Source organism: Ipomoea nil, unplaced genomic scaffold (genome assembly GCF_001879475.1).
Source record: "Ipomoea nil cultivar Tokyo-kokei standard unplaced genomic scaffold, Asagao_1.1 scaffold3162, whole genome shotgun sequence".
NCBI lineage: Eukaryota > Viridiplantae > Streptophyta > Magnoliopsida > Solanales > Convolvulaceae > Ipomoea > Ipomoea nil.
In genome coordinates, this window is record NW_017619590.1 from 1 (window position 1) to 21,097 (window position 21,097).

General features: G+C 36.8%; 3 protein-coding genes and 2 long non-coding RNA genes across 8 annotated transcripts; 4 read left to right on the top strand and 1 right to left on the bottom strand.

The window, feature by feature from the left end:
• Nucleotides 1-165: 165 nt before the first annotated feature.
• Nucleotides 166-1,399, bottom strand: LOC109167399 (the record flags this gene model as incomplete). The annotated part of the gene is made up of 4 exons (XM_019316419.1): nt 1,297-1,399; nt 832-1,142; nt 422-557; nt 166-311 (listed from the first exon to the last, which is right to left on the bottom strand). Coding segments are annotated over exons 1-4 (696 nt in total), but the record flags the coding sequence as incomplete, so codon positions are not given.
• Nucleotides 1,400-2,939: 1,540 nt separating this feature from the next.
• On the top strand, nt 2,940-4,889 carry LOC109167390. Of its 2 annotated transcripts, none has more exons than XR_002051840.1 (3): nt 2,940-3,090; nt 3,475-3,557; nt 4,619-4,889. It is a non-coding gene; the product is annotated as an uncharacterized LOC109167390 (long non-coding RNA). The 2 variants fall into 2 exon arrangements; XR_002051839.1 differs by having other exon boundaries at nt 4,652-4,889.
• A 354-nt stretch (nt 4,890-5,243) lies between these two features.
• On the top strand, nt 5,244-7,332 carry LOC109167389. Its single transcript, XR_002051838.1, has 3 exons — nt 5,244-6,421; nt 7,085-7,091; nt 7,188-7,332. It is a non-coding gene; the product is annotated as an uncharacterized LOC109167389 (long non-coding RNA).
• An 11-nt stretch (nt 7,333-7,343) lies between these two features.
• On the top strand, nt 7,344-10,619 carry LOC109167388 (protein FAR1-RELATED SEQUENCE 1-like). Of its 3 annotated transcripts, none has more exons than XM_019316409.1 (2): nt 7,344-7,684; nt 9,454-10,619. In XM_019316409.1, the coding sequence occupies exon 2, from the start codon at nt 9,455-9,457 to the stop codon at nt 10,421-10,423; it is 969 nt and encodes a 322-aa protein (XP_019171954.1). In that variant the 5' UTR covers nt 7,344-7,684; nt 9,454; the 3' UTR covers nt 10,424-10,619. The 3 variants fall into 3 exon arrangements, with proteins under 3 accessions (XP_019171954.1, XP_019171953.1, XP_019171955.1); XM_019316408.1 differs by lacking the exon at nt 7,344-7,684 and adding an exon at nt 8,738-9,135 and having other exon boundaries at nt 9,405-10,619; XM_019316410.1 differs by lacking the exon at nt 7,344-7,684 and adding an exon at nt 8,738-9,135.
• On the top strand, nt 7,594-9,050 carry LOC109167400 (protein FAR1-RELATED SEQUENCE 5-like). Its single transcript, XM_019316420.1, has 3 exons — nt 7,594-7,684; nt 8,014-8,024; nt 8,076-9,050. The coding sequence occupies exons 1-3, from the start codon at nt 7,594-7,596 to the stop codon at nt 9,048-9,050; spliced, it is 1,077 nt and encodes a 358-aa protein (XP_019171965.1).
• Nucleotides 10,620-21,097: the final 10,478 nt, after the last annotated feature.

The window sequence follows — 21,097 nt, forward strand, 5'->3', positions numbered from 1 at the left end:
GTGAAGCATTTTCACCCAAATGTTGTACGCTGCAGCGGGCACAAGCCGGCGTAAAGACCCAGCGATACAAGAAGTCACATTGCTTTTTAATCGGGTGAGACAGAGATATTAAAAAAGGCCTCCCTCTTAATCATGTGAATGGAGCCGGCTGGTGAAAAGCAGTACCCTCGTGAAGGCAGACATTGTAGGCCTTCCATAGGAACCATAAGATGAGGCAGGGGAGCAGTTGCGCATAAAACATTGTAGCAGATCTGGCTGGAGCCAATAACCACCATGAGTGACACTGCGAACGTATCGAGCTGGCAACGGCCCTCGACAATGCAAAAATATCAGCAAAATAAATCCAGACATCTTGTACGCTAGCACAACTGAGAGGGCAGTGATCTAGACTGGCAGAATCCCTCCGGCAAAATGGGCATACCGAGGGCATTGAAAAACCAAACCGCTGTAGAGTATCTGGAAACGGCAGCAAACGGCGTAGCAATCTCCACATGAAAATAGACACTTTTGAAGGCAGCCCCCGCCCCAGATACAGGAGGCGGAAAGACAGCGACCACCTGTCGGTCGAAGCGCATTGTATGCTGAATGATTTACTAGACGCCATCTTTTTCTCGGAGGGACAATATGCGGCTGTTTGAGGGGCGCTGGTTCATTCTGATGGCCAGTGGGAGCATCACGATGAATTGAAGATTGAGAACGGCATTCTGAGTCCTGATGCCCAAATTTTCGGCACCCCAAGCAATATGGTGGTACAAATTCATGGACTATCCTCTGCGTAAAACCTCCGTAAGAGCCATTATTGATCCAGACTTGTTCGACGAGTAAACTTACGTTGAGCTCCACACACACCCTAGCTACCGACGGGCGGTTAGGTACTAAGGTGGAGGTGTCGACTTTAAGGGGGTTGCCCACCAGATTAGCAATCGAGTAAATGGCCCGCTTGTCGTGGAGATGAGCCGGCAAGCCTTCCAACGCTAGCCAAACAGGAATAATGGGAGACTCAACATCCGGGCGAAAATCTGGCGTCCAGCGAAAGACTCGCATGAGGGATCCCTTGATCGACCATGTCTTTCGAAGCCAGCAGCGCTGGAAATCGATCTCATGATCAAAGTTTATCAGAATGTGCCTCTGATCGATCAGGCCTAGAGTGAAGGCGCCACCAAAGCCAATTTGGTCAAAAGTCTGCGAAGATCAGCCATCGGCGGGCGACTTTTGCGAATTTGCCTACTAGTGCAAAACGAAACTTCTCAGAGAATTGTTGTACGTCGTCGTCTGAGAAGGAGACCGCGGGCATACCCTTATAACGCCTCGGCGGCCGGAGAGGCGAGGATTCAGATGATTTCGATAGAATATCAGCAAAAGTGCGGTGAGGGGCGCGGCGCCCCCGCGGTGCCGCCATCAGAAGCACGCAAAGACAAAGATTGTGTGTATTTAACTTCTGCGGGCTTATAATAAATTTAAATTATATAAAAACGCTTAACGTTAGATAGAGTACTACTTGATTATTGTACATGTGCGATGCACGGATATGACTTATACAGTAATAAAAGTTTAGTAGTTTTTATATTAAATTTGATTTTCATAAAAGTAATCAATTGCAAAAATTTATACTATAGATCCATAATTTCTATACTATAGATCCATAATTTCTATACTGTAGATTCATAGTTCTAAACTATAAATTCATAATTTCCATACTATAGATTCATAATTTCTATACTATAGATTCATAATTTCTATACTGTATAGTTATCAAATTATGAACATATAGTTCAGTGATTTGTGAATACAGAGTTCAACAATTGAGAATATAAATATTGAAAATTATGAACATAGAGTTCTGTAATTGTGAATATAGAGTTCAAAAATTATGAATTTATAATATAGAAATTATGAATCTATAATATAAAAAGTATGGATTTATAGTAGAAAAATTATGGATCCAATTCCGTATGTACCATGCATTAATGCACACAGTTGCACAACATAATTTGCCTAAAACCATATACAATTAAATATCTATACACAAACATATATGGAATCTGAGCGTAAATTACAAACTAATTAAAATTAATATTACAAATTATTAAAATTTGTAATATTGCAATATTATTAAATTGGAATATTTGAATTTTATATTGAAATTCAATTTCACAATTAAAGTACAATATAAGATACTAATCAGAACTAATAGCTTAGTTTTCAGAATGAACTAATTTCACTTTTGGTCCGACGACTTTAGAGGTTCTATCATTTTTGATGCACAACTTTAAATTTTTTCAATTTTGGTGTCTAATTTTGTTGTTTTTATCAATTTTGGTCCTTTCGACCAAATTGACAGGCGAAATATTGCCGAATTTTACATTTTAGGGGCAAAATCGTCATCCCAAAGAAAAATATTCAATATCTAAACAAAAGAAAAATCATGTTAAGAGAAATATAAGAGTTTGGCAATCGTCGATGCTATAAATCTCATAGATCTGTGTCTAGTTTCTGTCCGTCTTCTCCAATTATTCTCATCGATCAAACACCTATAGATATGATTTTAGAGTGATTTTGTTTAGATATTGAAGATGTTTCCTTAGGATGACGATTTTACCCCTAAAAATATAAAATCCGGCAATATTTCGTCGTCAATTTGGTTGAAAGGACCAAAATTGATAAAAACAACAAAGTTAGGCACCAAAATTGAAAACTTTTAAAGTTGTGCACCAAAAGTGATAGATCCTCTAAAGTCGTGGACCAAAAGTGAAATTAATTCTTTCTAGAATCATCTTCACTCTCACTCACTGCACCTCTGCATCTCGCCTCTCTTAAGCTCACAAACTAAGAACTCTCTAGACACTCCTCACAATATTAAGCTAAGTTTAGTGATTTACACACTACATATTTTCCATTGGAGATCTACCTCTACTGCTTTTTTTTTTCTTTTTTTTTTTTCTTTTTTTTTTTTTTTTTAAGTTAGGGTTCTTTCCTAGCTAATCTCTGAGAAGCAATCCAGAAATTCCAACTGTCTGAGTGGTTTTGTCAGGTATATTAGATTGAAGAAGATGAATATGGCCTACCAAATCTGGAAAATTCAAGACGCAGGTTCGTTTGATATATGGGTCTGTTCTGATGGTCATAAAATTGGTAATATTTTTCTCAAATTGAAAAATTTTCTGGTTTAAGGGGATAATTGCATGCATTCGAATCTGGATAGTCCACTGTAAACTCCTTCATCTCATCTTGAATCTATATATATTTTTAATAGATTTAGTTTAGTTCTCTCATACAATGATCGTATTCACCATTCATCAACTCCAAAGCTATGAATTTTTACGGCTTATCTTATGGGCAGCCATTGATGATCTAATTAAACCTCGGGTTTGCAGTGAAATTATCCACGTTAGATTCGGCTTGAACCTTCGGATCAACTGTTTCCTGTTCATGTTTGTGTTGTTGTTGTTTCAGCTATTATTATTGGTTATGTAGGCTGGGTTGATGATGATTTTTCTACAGTTCATCGGGATGGAGGGACCCGACCCGGGGCAAACTCCCGGTCTGCAGCCATGGCGGTATGGTTTCTCCATTACCAAATCTGAGCTTATTTTCTGCTCCATATAATTTCAAAAATTAAACTCCATATAGGCATTTTGCTCATAGTATTTTAATTATGTTAGAGTCACTTGGAACTGCAACTCTTGATTTTGGAGTACATATATATAGTTGGTTTTGATGTATTTGGAAACTGTGTCTTAATTATTAATATTAATAATATTTTAAAATACAATTGTCACCGTGCTCTATCTCTGTCAATCCATCGGTTCCATTTCCAGAAGGTTCACTTTACCTTCATCGTCTCTGCGCTTTCTGTTTCGTCACTCTGAAACTCCACCATTTTAGCTCGAATCCTACTCCATACCACACAGCTCGCTTGCGATTCTTGTCAATCGCAAGAGGCATATGGTCGTATATCATAGTTTTCGTGGTTTTTCAAGCCCTATTTTAGATGTGTAGATTGTAGCAGTTTCCTGAAATTTCTAAGTTGAATCTTGCAGCCAAGGTAAGTTTTATACTATATCATTCTATTAATTTATATTCTATGAAACAAATCATCCTAATTTTATTAGATACAGGCAACCCTAACAGTTTAAGCTTGATTTCTACATGATCAATACATCCCAAGTCCTCTTAGAGTATGGATCTTTGGAAATAGTGACTTGGAAAGCACATGCAGATCATTTTTGTGTATGAATTTCTTACAAAGGTGGGTATGTTCACTATTTGGAGGTGTATTTGCTGGAGTGGCCGTTTTATACTCCGATTACCTACAAAATACTTTCAATTTCTTGGTGGAATTGCTCATAGCATTAGACTTTCTTAGTAATGATAGTATGATACTAAAAGTTTTGTCCCACCTTTAATGTGCATGATTGAAATTTATCCAAGTTGAATTATCAGGTTAAATTTTATCTACTTGTACTTTCTTTTGTCGCACATCTAATTGCATAGTGTTTCACATCTACTTTATATATGTGATACTTGTATGTTTTGTCTGTTGTGTGTCCTGCTTATTTACTAACATCACATCCTAGTTTTTGCAAATGATGAAATTTACTTTTGATGCTATATACAGAATACTTATTAAGTTCTCTACTATGGACCGCAGAATGCTTACCTAACACTGAGTAGGAGTCTGAATATGGATCTTTGAAATTATCACGTGTATCTTTAAATTGAAGTTCATGTACCCCAATCACAATGAGCCTGGGTTGCTACTATCCAATCACTTATCCATCTCAGAACGATTGAATTGCAAGTAGAAAACTGTAGTTTTTGTTTCAATTTCTATTGTTTGTACTTTGAAGATATACTATTAGAGTCTTTATGACACACTACCATTTTGATTTCTACCTTTGCAACATAGTTCATACTATTATTCTACTCAGTATTTAAGTGCTTACTGTGTGTCATGCAGTTCAGAGTAACATCCCTTTGTAGTTTTTTTTAAATGATACTGCCAAATTCTGATTTTATATACAGAATATTCCCTAAGTTGTCTATGCTGAAGAGCACAGCATGCGTACGGAACACTGAGTAGTAGTAGGATGTATTGATCTGTTTATTTATCACACATGTATTTTGAAATTTAAGTTGATGTAAACTTTGCACAATTTGTTTTTCCAAGTTTCTACTTTTACATTCACAGTACACACTATTACAGACTGGGTTGCTGATATCAATATGGTACCTCATCTTTTCTTTCACAGTATAATATATACTATTATAGACTTGATGACACTTTATAATTTTGCTCCCTACATACTTTTGACATAGTATGTGACTACATTCTCTTCTTAAGTAATTACTGTTTCTTGTAAGTATAAAGTGTAGAGTTAGATATCTATTTCAATTTTCAAGATTCTTCTCCTCTAATTATTTGAGTCGTCTTCCTTAGCTCGCCAATGTTCTCCTCTGCAACTGAGATCAGAAACTTGGTTCAATTTGATCTCTGTCAGCTGGACATGTTCTATAGATGGATCAAGGCTTGTTTTTACATTCTCATATATTGGTACTCTTTATAGTTAGTATGAGTTCTCTCAATCAAGAAGAAATTCAAGAAAACTGCATCAATACAGAACCTGGGAGAACAGATACTCACCATGCTCGGAATCTAAAAGCTAAGTTTGATTAAACCTATTTTAATCATTACCTACTACATATGCCAGTAATTACATTTCCAGATCTATGTTTAATTTAGATCCTTAATTTCTAAACAGTTAAGAATTTTTTATTGTCTATAAATCTTGGGTTTTTTCTAATTGCATGTGTGATTTAAACTACATTTTCCTCATATCTATGCCAACGATTACATTTCCAGATCTGTGTTTAATTTAGGTCCTCAATATCTAGAGGGTTATCCTGTTGTCTATAAATCTTTGGTTTTTTCTAATCGCATGTGTGATTTAAACTACATTTTCCTAATATTTATACCAGCAATTACATTTCCAGATCTGTGCTTAATTTAGGTCCTTAATATCTAAACAGTTAAGAATTTCTGATTGTCTATAAATCTTGGGTTTTTTCTAATCGCATGTGTGATTTAAACTACATTTTCCTCATATCTTCAAAATAGATAGATGCATGTTTGATATATCATCAAATCTGAGACTTTAAATTAGTATTAGCTTCTCCATTCCATGATTTTTAACTTTGATTGTAGTTCATAGTTGTTTTCCGAGAGATTTGTGCGATTCTAGATGATTCATTTTAGAATCGCAGTTGGCTTTCTTTTTTATTTTTTGTTTTTACTACTATATATTGATATATTGACACATATCCTACGAATTTCTAAATTGGTTTTTGAACTACATCCCCAGCTTAGAGATGGAAGAAGGAACAGATTCATCCACAATTGGGAGTAGGTGTTTCACACTAGGTATGTGTGATTTAACATTTAAAGATTCATGTAGTAGGTGTTTCTTTTTACAAATTGGTTGCTCAAATGTGATTTTAAGTGTTAATTCTATCACTCATGAAATATTTGTATTTGTAATTTACCTGTTTCTTTACAAACTTTATTTGTATTCCACATCAATTTGCTTGCTAATATATAAAATACAGTATAGATCTAATCTACACTTGGATTAGATAAGAACTAATTTAGATAATTTAAAAAACTTCTTATCTGGCCACTGTTGGTGTACATTCTGCCTTTCGAACTTGTCCTCATATTACTCCCATCAGCTTACTTATCTGGGAAGACAGGATTGTTCTTCTTGATTGTGTGAAACTTGCATTCTATGAATATTTTTCTCCTACAACATTTCAAAGTATAATAAATAAACACAATCTATTCTATGTTTGAAAATTTTTTCAGCATACAAATGGTAAAATGATAAAGAAGATTTCAATAAGAGGTAACAACCATAATTGAAATAAGTATAACATATAAGTTGAATTAAGCATTGAAATCACGTATGCATACCTCTATTTGCAGAAATGTGTTTTTTTTTCAGCACATGCTTCTTTGTTAATTGTAGCATCTTCCCTTCCCTGACCAAATTATTTGTAGAATTCACCTTGACATTTTCACAAACAGTTTGCAGGTATGAATTATTATTGCTAGGTTTTGTAGATTCAGTCAATGGTACGCCCACATTCCCATTTGATTTATACAATCAATTGGTGCACACTATGAGCAGTATGAGTTAACACATTCATTCGCTATTCAATGAAAATTAGAAGTGGAAGGCTTACCCGCTATTATATCCGCAAATGAGATCCCCTTATTCAGTAGTCCTGCCAAAGCTCCTGCTTCTCCCTTAATTGCAGCCTCAGAGAGCTTATGTTGCTCGGCAATTTATACCATACACCCCGGTGTATAGAGCCATGTACGCCCAGCATCAAAACGACGCCGTATGGAATTGTTATGTAACGGATTTTTTTTTATTAGTCTGTTAACGCCGTCAAACGGTAAGAAGAGGGAAGTGAGAGAGCGGCTCTAAAGACATGATGTCGTCGCGCCGATCATGCATATTGGATTAGAGAACACGAGAGCTACCTGATTGTTCGATTTGCGTCGTATTTTGCAATTGTTGGATGGAAGCCATGTCTGATTCGATTGCACAGCAGGATGTGGCGGAGACAGAGCATACAACTGATCCTGTTGGAGTGGTAGATACAGAGGATGCTAATCCAGGTATTTGATTTTTAAGATTTTATTTTGTATTTGTGTTTGATGTATGATGAATATATTGAACTCGGTGTTGAATTATATAAGAATTGATATAGAATTTCTGTTTGATTGTGGTTGTTTTGGATGTTAGTATGGTTTGATTTGAAGTTGTTGTTTCAGTGAGGTTGTACGTGTATTATATGGTTTGATTTGTTTGGTTTTATGATTATGTGATTGTGCCATATGTGTATGTGTATTGTAGTTATGGATTATGTACATTAACAGTATGCGATATAGGTTTTATGTATTTTAATGATTATGTGTATTGTGCCATATGTTTATGTGTATTGTAGATATGGATTATGTACATTAACAGTATGGGTAGTTAAAATGTATGTTATTTGCAACTGATCAGGATTTGGTAGGGATGTCAGTGTGTTCGGTTGATGAAGCATATGACATGTATAATGATTATGCCTTTAGAGTAGGTTTTAGCGTGAGGAGGGGTAAGCAAAGATATAGTTCTGCTACAAAAACAATGAAAACGAAGATGTTCCATTGTTCGAAAGATGGTTTTAAAAGGAGTACAGGAAAAGGGTGTTATTCTAAAATTGATGGTCGTACAGGTTGTGGTGCATTTGTCCAATTCGATTTACATGAGAATGGGATGTGGATTGTTTCGAAGCATGAGAAGTTGCATAATCATGAATTGGTTCCACCAAGCAAGAGTTACCTTCTAAGGTCACATAGGATGGTGTCTAGGAATCATATATCATATCTTACTGATTTGAAGAGCAGTGGTGTGTCTGTTGCAGATGGTGTAAGATTACTTAAAACACAATCAGGGGGATCACCACTTGTTGGGTTTACAAGTGGGGATGCATATAATTCTCTATGTACCGATGCATTGAACAAATTGGATAGTACCGATTCAAACACATTGATTGAAATATTCAAACGGAGGCAGTCAAGTGAAAGGGATTTTTACTTTGATTTTGAGGTGGATTTGGAGTCAAGGTTGTGTAGTTTTTTTTGGAGGGATGGATGGATGAGGAGATACTATGATTTGTTCGGGGATTTGCTAGTTCACGATACAACATATCGTACTAACAAATATGACATGATTTGTGGACCTTTTGTTGGCATGAATAACCATTGCATGAATGTTATGTTTGGATGCGGTTTTTTGATGAATGAGAAGATTGAGTTATTTGTATGGTTGTTTAAGACATTTTTGAGATCTATGGATTACAAAAGTCCACAAAGCATAATGACTGATCAATGTGCTGCTATGGCTGCTGCAATTGTTCAAGTTTTTCCAAGTTCACGACATCGGCTATGTATATGGCATATTGACGAGAACTCAAAGAAGCACATTAAAGGGGGTTAAGAAATCAAAAAGATTTCCTAGATATATTCAATTGCTTGTTGAAGTATACGGATACAGATGCGGAGTTTGAATTTTACTGGACGAGGTACGTGTCTGATGTATGCTTCGTTATTTTATTTTTATTTTTTTTTGTTTGTTTTTATTATTAGTTTACACATGGATTATCATTGAATGAATAGTTGTAGATTATATTATACAGAATACGGAATTATTTTTCTGGATCAAGTTTATGTGTATCTGTTTGATAGTTTATGTGTATTCATGTATAAGATTATGTACATTAGTCTGTTCTGTATGTTATATACTGACATGCTTGTAGGTTTACTTTAATATATCTATGGCATGTTATTTCAGGATGGTTACAACATATAAATGTCACAATAATCATGGCATGTTATTTCAGGATGGTTACAACATATAAATGTCACAATAATCACTGGATTGAAAAGTTGTATGGGTGTAGAGAAAAATGGTGTCCTGCTTTTAATAAAGATTATTTTTCGGGTGAGATTTTATCTTCTCAAAGGAGTGAGACCACCAATCACTCTATTTCTAGAAGGTTGTCCAAGACATCTGGTTTGTGTGATTTTTATAACTCTTTTGTTGGGGTCATATCAGAGTGGAGAAGTAGAGAGAATTGGGAAGATGTTCGGTGTTCACAAGGTGTACCCACAATGATGATGGATAATGTTAAGATTCTGTTGCATGCTAGGGAAATTTATACAATTGAGATATACTATTTGTTTGAAGAACAATTTTTGAAAGGTGGATCATGCTATCAAGAGTGTGTGATGTTGGAAGATGGTGTGTATAAGTATCATGTCTGGAGGCCTGATGTTGATATTATTAGGCATGAAGTGGTGTTTAATAGTAGACAAATGGACATTGGATGTAGTTGCAAGTTGTTTACTGAATTGGGGATTTTGTGCTGTCATTGTTTACGCATTCTAAATGTGCATTGTGTTTCTGAAGAACCCGAGAAGTATATTTTGAAGAGGTGGACTAAAAAATTTTTTGAAGTTGATAATGTTGATATAATGTCTAGAGTTGATAGTGGTAATGGTGCATCTTCTGTTTGGTTATTAGAAATCATTAGGAAATTTCAGAGGCTTGCTGTTTATAGTCAGGAAAATATCGAAGGACGGAAGATTTGTGAAGAAGCAATTGCAGATGCAAAGAGAAGACTTGAAGCTGAATGTGGTGGCAGTTTATTTGAAGATTGTGACATAGGATCGACAAGTGGTGTTATAAAGGATCCATCTACTAGGCGGATGAAAGGGTTGCGGAATAGGAGGGTGAGCAGTGTTATTTCAAAGAAATATAACAAGCAAGGGGACGGAAGCATCTTGCAAATATGGTTGCTTCCAAAATAAAATCTGCTGTTCAGTCTCAAGTTGAGGGTGATATTTTAAATATTGCAGGCGATGGATATCTTGTGCACCCAAGTTCCGGAGGTTCTAGTTTTTGTCACGTTAGCACAATGTCAAGCATGGATGATAATTAAAGCACATGTTAGTGTTAATCATCGTAGTAATATGTATCACGTACAGAACGATGTTAAATCACATAACTCAGCAGTAATAAAATAGACTTTTATTATGATATGTGCTGTTTTAAAAGTTTATGTGTATTAATTATATACTTTATGTGTATTCCTTATATACTGTATGTGTATTACTTCATATGATTATGTACATTTTTATTTGTGTTAATTACTTTTATTTATTTATGTACATTTCTTTTTTAGATTTGCAGTTATCAGTATAGGGAAATGATATGCTTGGTCATATGTGTATTATGTACATGTTTATATTCAGTAGGATGTTTGATTATATATATTAGCAGAAACAAAATATTTGTTAGACTTTTTTTAGTAGTATGTGCACTGTTTGAAAGTTTGTGTGTATTCATTATATGGGTTATGTGTATTACTTCATATGATTATGTACAATTTTTGATAGTTCACAGTTTTTGTAGTATATGCATTGATTATGCACAAAACTATATTGGGGAATATGAAAAATATAGAATACAAGTAAACATTAGATTGGATTACCAAAAGGAGCATATACAAATTTTTGATAATTGTTTATCAACTGAAACTTCTAGAAATTGAACCAAAAATACAAGTAACCATGTGTTTGGATTAGCAGAACTGATTTTTACAGATTGTGGTTAGTAGTTTCACTTCTCTTTCTTGTAGTTGTCCCTTGCTGATTGCATGACTGTTTCCATGTATTCGTTTTTCTTTCACATGATGATGTTTGCTGCATATTTTGCTCTAAGCGATGTAATGAAAGCAGCCTACAGTAAACAAAAGATACATGTTAAAATTAGAAGAAACAAGAGATAACATGTGTAATGTAGAACAAAGTTGATTATTACTTACATCACTATCACCCCCTACGAAACCTGTTTCCCATTTGTCTACTGCAGTCCCTTTGTAAGTTTCCATGTGGCGCATGCAATACACACCACAATCTGTTGTGTTCTCTTCATTTTGCCATGGCATGTGAATGCACTCAGCTTCGATATTCTTCACTTTTCTTGCAAGGGTGTTTTTCTTCGATTGGAGGTATTTGTAGAAAACTGTTTTCTGCACATTATAGTAATTGCAGTGTTTAATTAATTTAAGTAATGTAAATATTAAACTACAGTGTATAGATATTTAATAGGAGTATTAGTTTATCTTACCAACTTAGCCGGGCAGTTCTCATATCTGTTCGTATTTGGTATTCCCTTGGGCATTAGCTTGTTATCAATGATCTGAAGTTTTGACTTGGGGATGTTAAAGCACATCAAGTAGTAGTGATTGCGCCTCAAGATTGTAAAGAAAACCTGAAATGAATAATTAAAAGGTATTTAACAAATTGTGTCAAATACATACATAAATTCAATAATCTTAAAATTCATATATATATATATATATATATATATATATATATATATATATATATATATATATATATATATATATATATATATATATATTGTTTTACTTACAAGACTTGCATCTGTGATATCAATTGCAGTCCCCCTCAACTGGTAGTCAATATTTGCACAGAAGTCACCTATATCCATATTCCTTGCTTTTATTTCAACATTTTCAAGCGTCATCTGCAAAGAAGAGGTTGTGTGTCATATAGTACATTGTTTTAAAAAATGCGTTAGTTGTAGATGTGTACTTACGTAAGCAGCTTCCGAGAAGCAGATCCTTTTTGGTTGATCAATTGATCTTTTCATATCAAGCACCGTCAATCTGTGTGCCCAGATTTGCAGGATATTTGTAGCTAGTTGTCTATTTGCCAATGTTGCAATGTCCTCCCTCGTTGCAAACAGATCATGGGCAGAAAACAACATTTCACTGGAAACAAACGAAAACAAGTTGATATTACAAAATAAACATTTCACAATTTAAAGTAATATAATGTCATGAAGTAATACACATAACATATAACCAGGACACCAATGTACATAATATCATGAATGAATACACATAACATATACATGAATACACATAACATATATCAGGAATACACATAATGTGGTATATCAACTGAGAACACCAATGTACATAATATCATGAATGAATACACACAACATATACCATGAATACACATAACATATATCAGGAATACACATAATGTGGTATATCAATTGAGAACACCAATGTACATAATATTATGAATGAATACACATAACATATATCATGAATACACATAACAAATATCATGAATACACATAATGTGGTATATCAACTGAAAGCATCTGTTATAACAAGTTATAAATGAAATACATACTAATACGGGTACTCAGTTTCATCTGATGGCAGGAATGCATAGTCTGAGATCAGTTTTTCCCTGGCGGAAACATTCTTGAGCTTTGAAATGTTGCTTATCCAGTACGGGGATCGACAAGCCAGAGGGAGGTTTTTGAACTTTCGCTGTGGCCTCTTCCGGACATTGACATCTTCAACATCATCTTCAGATTCAGCAATGATGCTTTGTAGAGACAGAAAAGTAATTAGGAACATGTTTTAATGTGTTAAGCAGTAGGCATAACAACATGATTAAATAATTAACAAGGATAAATGCACATAAGGATACCGTTAAGTGATATGTGAGTTTTACCTATCAAATTCAATTTGTTCTGGAGTTTTCTATTCAGTTGCTGGTAGTGATTGGGGTGAACCATCAGCTATGTCATCAATGATATTCTCCAAGAGTGTTGCAATTGGGGTAAGTGTTGCTGCTGCTGTGTTTCCTTTGGTTGTTTGTGGTGGTGGTGTGGTGGGTGATGCTGATAGAGTTGCTGCTCGGGGTTCAGATGTGGGTTCGGGCGGAGGTGGTGTTGTTTCAGGTGGAGTTGCATTTCTTGGGGCCTCTTCGGGAGTAGCGTCATGGCTAGTTGGCGTTAGGAGATTAAAAGTTGGTGCGGGTATGTCAGCAGTTGTCATGTTCTTCAATGTTGCCAGGAATGCCGCTTCAAGTTCAGCAACCACATCCAAGAAACTAGGTTGGTTGTAGATATCATCATCTCGCAGTAAGTTTTCCGGTGGGGTTGGATTCGGGCTTGGGGTGAGGTTGGCAGTGGCGGATAAGTTGCTGAACACATTTTTTATAATCTCAACAACAGAGGTGTTTGCCCCAACATCTGCCATGACCTCACCGAACTCCATAATGCTCGTGGTCATCTTTTTCAATGCGGTGGTGACCTTTTCAACTTCCTGACCTTGTGGCAGTTCACGGGGTGGTGACAGTTGAGGAGGTGGTGGCTGATGTGCATCTGGGATATATTCAACGACTTTGCCCTTTCCAAAGCCGCCTATGTCTCTTTCAACCTTGACCCTTGCCCTCAAATCACTTGAAGTCCATGAAGTGATGGTGGGAATTCTCTTTCTGACTATTTCTCCTCTAACCTGCACTTTGTCTAGGTATGCCAACTTCAAATAGAGAAACAAAAAGAAGAAGATAAACCATTCAAAATCAGTATCAGTTTATGTTTAGGTTGGTAGAGTAGGATACACATAAAGTTATTAAAAGATGTACATAATTATAGTCTACAATGTACATAATGTATATCATGAATACACATAAGGTTATAGGTCAATATACAGAGTGCATACCATCAGGAAAGTTGCAGGACCAGTGAAGGCTGCATCACGTTTGCCCCTCCATGTTGTGGTGGTGTCAACAAGAGATCGTATCGTGTAAGCACACCAGTTGAAGTCTTGGATCTTGCTGACATCTTGCAGTGGATACAGGAGCCTGTAGTTGCAGAACATGTTCTTGAAGCCTCTTATCAATGTGGAAACAACATAGATTATGAAGTCACGTTTGAACATGTCTCCATGATCACGCCTCTCAATAATGCCATTCAGCATCTGGCTTGTAGTTGGTGTGCCTGTCTTCACTCCCCACCGCTGTCTCCAAAGTGCAACCAAGCCAGTGAACTGTGGGTCCTTGCTTGTTATTTCAGCCTCCACAACAGTCTGTTGGCCTCTGGGGATGCCAAGTGTTTTCTGTACATCATCATCTCCTAGAAGGAGCTCCTCCTCTTCCAGATGTATTGAGCATCTACCAACATCAAAGTGCTCAAGAAGGTATCTCAGAAGTTCACAATCACACAAGGACAATGTTGCATTTAAAAGGGATCCAAATCCCATATCTCGAACAGCTTGGTGCTGTTCTGGGCTCAGACTACTGACGAGTGCACAGAGCTGCTTTGGGGAGGTCCGTACAGATAAATAATCATTGTTTCTTGGTTTTCTCCTCTTTTGTTTTTCATTACTTCTTATGCTCTTTGGGGCTTTGGCAGGTTCAGCAGCTGCACTGGCATGGGTTTTCTTTTGTTTTTTGGCAGCAGGCTGTTTGGGGGCATCACCGGCATTTGTACTGGTTTCAACATTTGGTGATTCAGAACATGTTTCAGCACCCTTTGACGAAGCAGCGGTATTTTTCTTTCGTTTACCGTCTCTGGCAATTTGTAGTAGTGTAGGATCAGACGTGGTTGTAGGTGTTGATGTAGGTGCAACATTCCTTTTTCTGGGAGATCTCCGGGGATTAGTGGGTGTAGGGGTTGACATATCTGTAACAACACAATACACATAAATACAAATATAAGGAATACGTAACACTAATATTAACACCAAATAGGCAGTAGATTGGGATTGAGAATTTTACAGGGGTGCAAACATACAATGTACATAATCTAATGAATGAATACACATAATATATAACTAGGATACACATAATGTTGAATATAAGAAAAATGGTTATCTATGATGAGGTATAGGAACTGAGAACATTAATGTACTTAATATTATATCAGAATAAACACAAGTATAAGTAATATGTAACCCTAGTTGACATAATAACATAATACACATAATAACAGTTTTAAGTATTAGGTAACACTAATATTAACACCAGACAGACAATATACTGAGATTGAGAAGTTTGCAGGGATGCAAATGTGTAATGTACATAATGCTATGAAGAAATACACATAACATATAACCAGGATACACATAATTTTGGAATAGAAGAATAATGACTATCTATGATGAGGTATAGCAACTGAGAACACCAATGTACATAATATAATGAATGAATACACATAACATATACCATGAATACACATAACATATATCAGGAATACACATAATGTGGAGTATAAAAATAGCGGTTATCAATGATAAGGCACAGGACCTGAAAACAGTAATGTACATAATCTTATACCAGAATATACACAAGTCCAAGTAATATGTAACCCTTGGTATCGTTGCTGTATTAACACAATGAAGTAATAGCATGAATGTTTGGAATGAGAAGTAATAGTAGTTATGCTTACTTGTATCTTTGCGATGTTGTATGCCCTTTTGCAGAAGAATGTGGTGAAGTTTTTGCGATTTTTGGCGTAGTTCGCGAAAAAAATGTGATCGTTTTTGAATTGCAGGGAGTGGTGATTGAAGGCTTCGTGAAGAAGAAAGGTTTGATATATATATATATATATATATATATATATATATATATATATATATATATATATATATATATATATATATATATATATATATATTTTAAATGTGATTGGACGGACGGAGAGGCGCCCGTCCCGTCAAATATCCACTAACGGAGTAATATTAAAACACCACCGTTTTGCACGTAGGCGCATAGACCTACGTGCAACGTGGTGTATGGTATAACGATTGATGTTGCTCTGTGCTCTCTAATATGACAAACACTCCCCAAAGCCTGGCTCCGACTCCACAGATTCCCTCAGCGTCTACAATACTCTGCCATATAAGCTATTTATACAGTTACATATGCTGAATATACATTGTAAAATATTAATGATTAATAACCATCGTTTGGAGAAACGATGAGAAACGATGGGTCTCCCAAGTATGTTAAACAGTAAATGTAATCGAGATGCGAAAGGACACCTCTTTTACCGAGCTTTTATGCAAAATATCAGCACAATAGTTATTATACTTAAACGGCACCGTTCCTGTTGGGCGGGAATTTTTTTCTCCTATTGTTTTGCTTTAATATATATAGAGATAGAGATGTTATTATTGACCGTTCATATGTTGGCTTAGTGGTCTAAGATTGTATTCGTCTTATAAAATTAATGGTTATGAATTGAACTCTAGTTTATTCCCAGGGATAGGAATTACGGGAACGTTATGCTATGGAATCGTGCTCACCTTCTAAGATGGGCACGATATCCATAATTTCCATATTGTAAATTCATAATTTCTATATTGTAAATTCATAAAATCTATACTTTAGATTCATAATTTCTAAATCGTAGATTCATAATTTAAATACAGTAGATTCATAATTTCTATACAATAGATTCATAGTTTCTATACTGCAGATTCGTAATTTCTAAACTGTATAGTTATCAAATTATGAACGTATAATTCTGTAATTTCTGAAAACAAAATTCAACAATTGGGAATATGAACATCGAAAATTATGAACATATAACTCTATAATTATGAACTTATATTTATAAAATTATGAACATATACCTCTATAATTATGAATCTACAATATAAAAATTATTAATATGAAACCGTGCAAGGTGGGCACGTTTCCACAGCATAATTTGCCAGAATTACGTGGCCCATTCTCTTACCAAAACGAACAAGGCGTCTTTGTCTCACTTTGTGGGGTTCGTTGTTCCGCCAAACTTTTTGGTTACGCGTTATGGTTTTTCCTTACGTTAATCTTCGGTGATCATCAAGGCCAAAGTAATCGAACAGCGAGAGAGAAAAGTAAAACGATAATTGATATTACTCAAGAAAAATGTACGGGAGGATTCTCATTAATCACAGTCAATAGTCTCACATTTTACAATATAAATGCTTCCTATAAATTAGGAAATGTAACTACATCTGAAGCATAATGGCCACAAACTAAGTCTTCATAACACTCCCCCCTTGGACATTATCTTCCTGTGATCATGCCTCGTTAAAAACCATGCTAGGAAAAGCCCAATGGGAAAAAACCTAGTTAAGGAAAAGAGTACATGATGTGTGTATAGTCATGTGTTACACTGGTTGCCTCATTAAAAACTTTAGATTAATTAAGAAAACCAAGTGGGAAAAACTTAACTAAGGGAAAAAGAGTACAACCGACTGCCTGCTTAATCTTCAGGATTATAATGGTCTTCTGGACCAATTGCTCAAGAACATCTAGAGGTTGTTGGCCCCCCTGAAGATAACAACCTTTCAAGCCTACGCATCCCAATTCTGTGAACATATCTTTCAAAGGTGGATGTAGGTAGGGATTTGGTGAACAGATATGCCAGATTGTCACATGAGCGGACCTTCTGAACAAGGATTTCGCCACTCTTCTGGAGTTCATGCAGATAAAAGAACTTTGGTGCAATGTGTTTTGTAAGGTTCCATTTAACATATCCATTTCTCTTCTGTGCAACACATGCCGCATTGTCCTCATACAGGACATTGGGAATATCATCTTTGCTTTCCATTAAAACTGGTCGCTGGTTTCTCCGACGAAGGAGAAGGCGACCAGTTTAGTTGCCTTCTCCTTCGCCGGAGAAACCAAAATTTAAGAAAAAAAAGTTTGTGTTTCTCGAGAAACGCAAGTAGGATTTACATTTCTCGAGAAACGCAAGTCTCACTTGCGTTTTAAGTTTGATCGAAAATATGATAAAACTCATTTCTCAAATGTGTTTTTCATATTTTGTTCCAACTTCTTTTTTGTCATATTTTGAAAAATTACATGTTTCACCTTCACATTTCTGTCATTTTCCCCATATTACGTGGTTCTGTTCATGGCTGCAGAACAAAACCACACAAACCATTCCTCAGAATCCCAGCCAAACCACAGCAATAACACCGCAGAAACTCCCAATCCTCCAAGATTGCAGAAGCTACACCGCCTGAACTTCTCCAAGCCCAAAACTCGCCTCGCCGATTTCAGCCAGTACCCACCAACCCAGAAACCCCCACGCGTCGACGCCGACTATTCTGAGCCTCAAAACGACGAGGACAGCGACGAGTACGAGGTGTTGGATCCGTTGGTAGAAAAACAAATAATAATCAAATAAAATAAGATTATTATTTTCTGGAAAACTAAGGGAAGGAAAGATGGAGAATTTGGCTAGTGTTTGGTGTTGGGTTTTTGCAAGAGTCAAGCGATCACTCTTTCCTTAAAACCTTATTTGCCACCTCCCAAAAGTGCTAGGAGCTTCGTGGCCTAGGCTTCCCAGGATAAAACTTGCTTGTGATTCAATGTTTGAGCACCCAAACAAGGAATCCAGCAAACAAGAGCAAGGTGATGAACACAGTATGGCTAAAGAAAGAGTAGAAGCAGAGAGTTTTTGAGGCAAAATGATAGTTTCTTCTGTGCGTAAATCTCTACTGCCCAACTCCTTCTTATATAGGGGTGGATGATTTAAATAGCTTTTAATTAGGCACTTAAGGGCACCCCTTCACCTTCCTGTAACAGCAACCATTAACATGGGTTTCAATTCAAAGATTAAAAATTGGAATTAATTCCGTAACAGTAGAATTGAACACCCAACGGTCACAAAATGGACTGGTTCGTGCTGGCCGAAACTTTAAAGTTTCTGCCATGGGCCTTATATAGTCTCGGCCCGCAAGACCGAAACCATCTAGGCAGCTAGGCCGAAACCTCTGTGGTTTCGGCCACATCCAGTGGCATGTGTTGGAAAACGATTCTGAAGTTTGGCATAACTTAGCCCAGCCAATTTTCGAACGTCATTCGTGCCCGCAGGTGCCGGCGCACACGAGCTCGGGCTTGAATCAAGCCTTCCGATCTCGTTTCTAGTTGGAATTTGATTTGCACCCACCCATGTAACACCCCCTAAAAACATGCTATTTTTTAGCCTTAAACAGGCAGATAACTAAACCAAACAACAAACACAACGGAAGACTGAAAGATAGAGATATATAAATAAACTGGAATACGGGGTTCTATGCCACGTTCACCAAAGGGATGAACGCACAGGCAACATCTGCAATGTTTAAATCTAAACCCATTGTCTCATTGTTCTACATCTAAGCTGGCTCACAGGCCACAAAACGTAAGGGAGAAGCTATACTAGCAAGCACTAGACCGCGCACTCGTCTAGACATCACCTGAAAGAACACAATAAACATGGGACGACGCCCAGACAGCGAATAATGCTGGTAACCCACCAATACATGTGAAATAACATACATAGATAAGATATGAGTTGTAAAGCCATTTTCGAAACGGAATACATATGTATATGAGTACAAAACCAAGAGTAATTGTCAACACAAGACTCACGCTCTCAACAAGAACACGGGAACACATCCCAAGACCACAAAGGACAACGACAATTCAAAAGGATAAAGACAAGACCAACGGCAACACATGCCTTTGTGACTACACACGTCACAAGAAGAGAACTCACAACAACGGCTACACAAGCCCTCGTGACATCACCCATCACGAGTCGATATGCCTTCCTTATGCCCGGTTCCAACCTTATGGCTACCCCCAACCTTATATCGAGTTCCAACCTTACCTCCAGGACCCCTGTACACCAAGTCTAACCTTATTCCCCTGGGAACCGTCGTTCCCCCTCCAATAGTCCCTCCAACAAAACCACCGATTTCATAGTACACGAGGATACCGATCACACACGGCAACACATGCCACCTAAGAAACACGTGAACCTTACACAAATGTCACAAACTCCATAATCACGTCACGGCCACCACGAGGACTGCTGTCGTACCTTGGTGATTAAGGCCCCATAAACCGAAATCATGCAATCCAGGTACAGCCACGCACACAACACCTCAACAGGAATCAGTCAACGGATCACAACGAAGATATGAAACCATACTCAATCAAGGAATGGATCACAGTCCAACAACAACGATGAATAACACAATTTATCATCAACCAATCGGAAGGTACAAACAACACACACGCTAGCATTTAAACACCGAACTAGCATGCTTATCAAACGGGTAAACCAAACGTAGTTCCAAAGAACACACAAGACTCATCACGGTTCAACGAAACACAATGTTGAACACTTAGCACGATTCAAGACACCAATGACCTACATGGATACCTATGAAACATCAAGAAGACGCTCAAATAGTTCCACAAAAAAACATCGGGAAGTCAAAAGACCAAAAACCGAGTCAAAAGAATCACGGGGAACAAATCCCCCAACAACACCACATCGTACCCCGCGGGTAGGCCCACGGGTAGGCCCCTACCCGTGGTTCTGCCCGCGGGTACAGGCCACCCAAAATATGTACCCCGCAGGTGGGCGGCGGGTTGGACCCCTATCCGCCGTTCCGCCCGCGGGTACACACCTGTGCCCAAATAATCCCTTCCGGGATTTTCAACTCCAAGCTCAAATTCAAGTCCAAAACATGCCAAATCTCACCCAATACAACAAAATGACTTGAATCAAAGGAAATTCCAAGCAATGGCACAAATGAACCCTAAACACAAGCTCTAGATATGCATTTTCACAAGACAATGCATAAACAC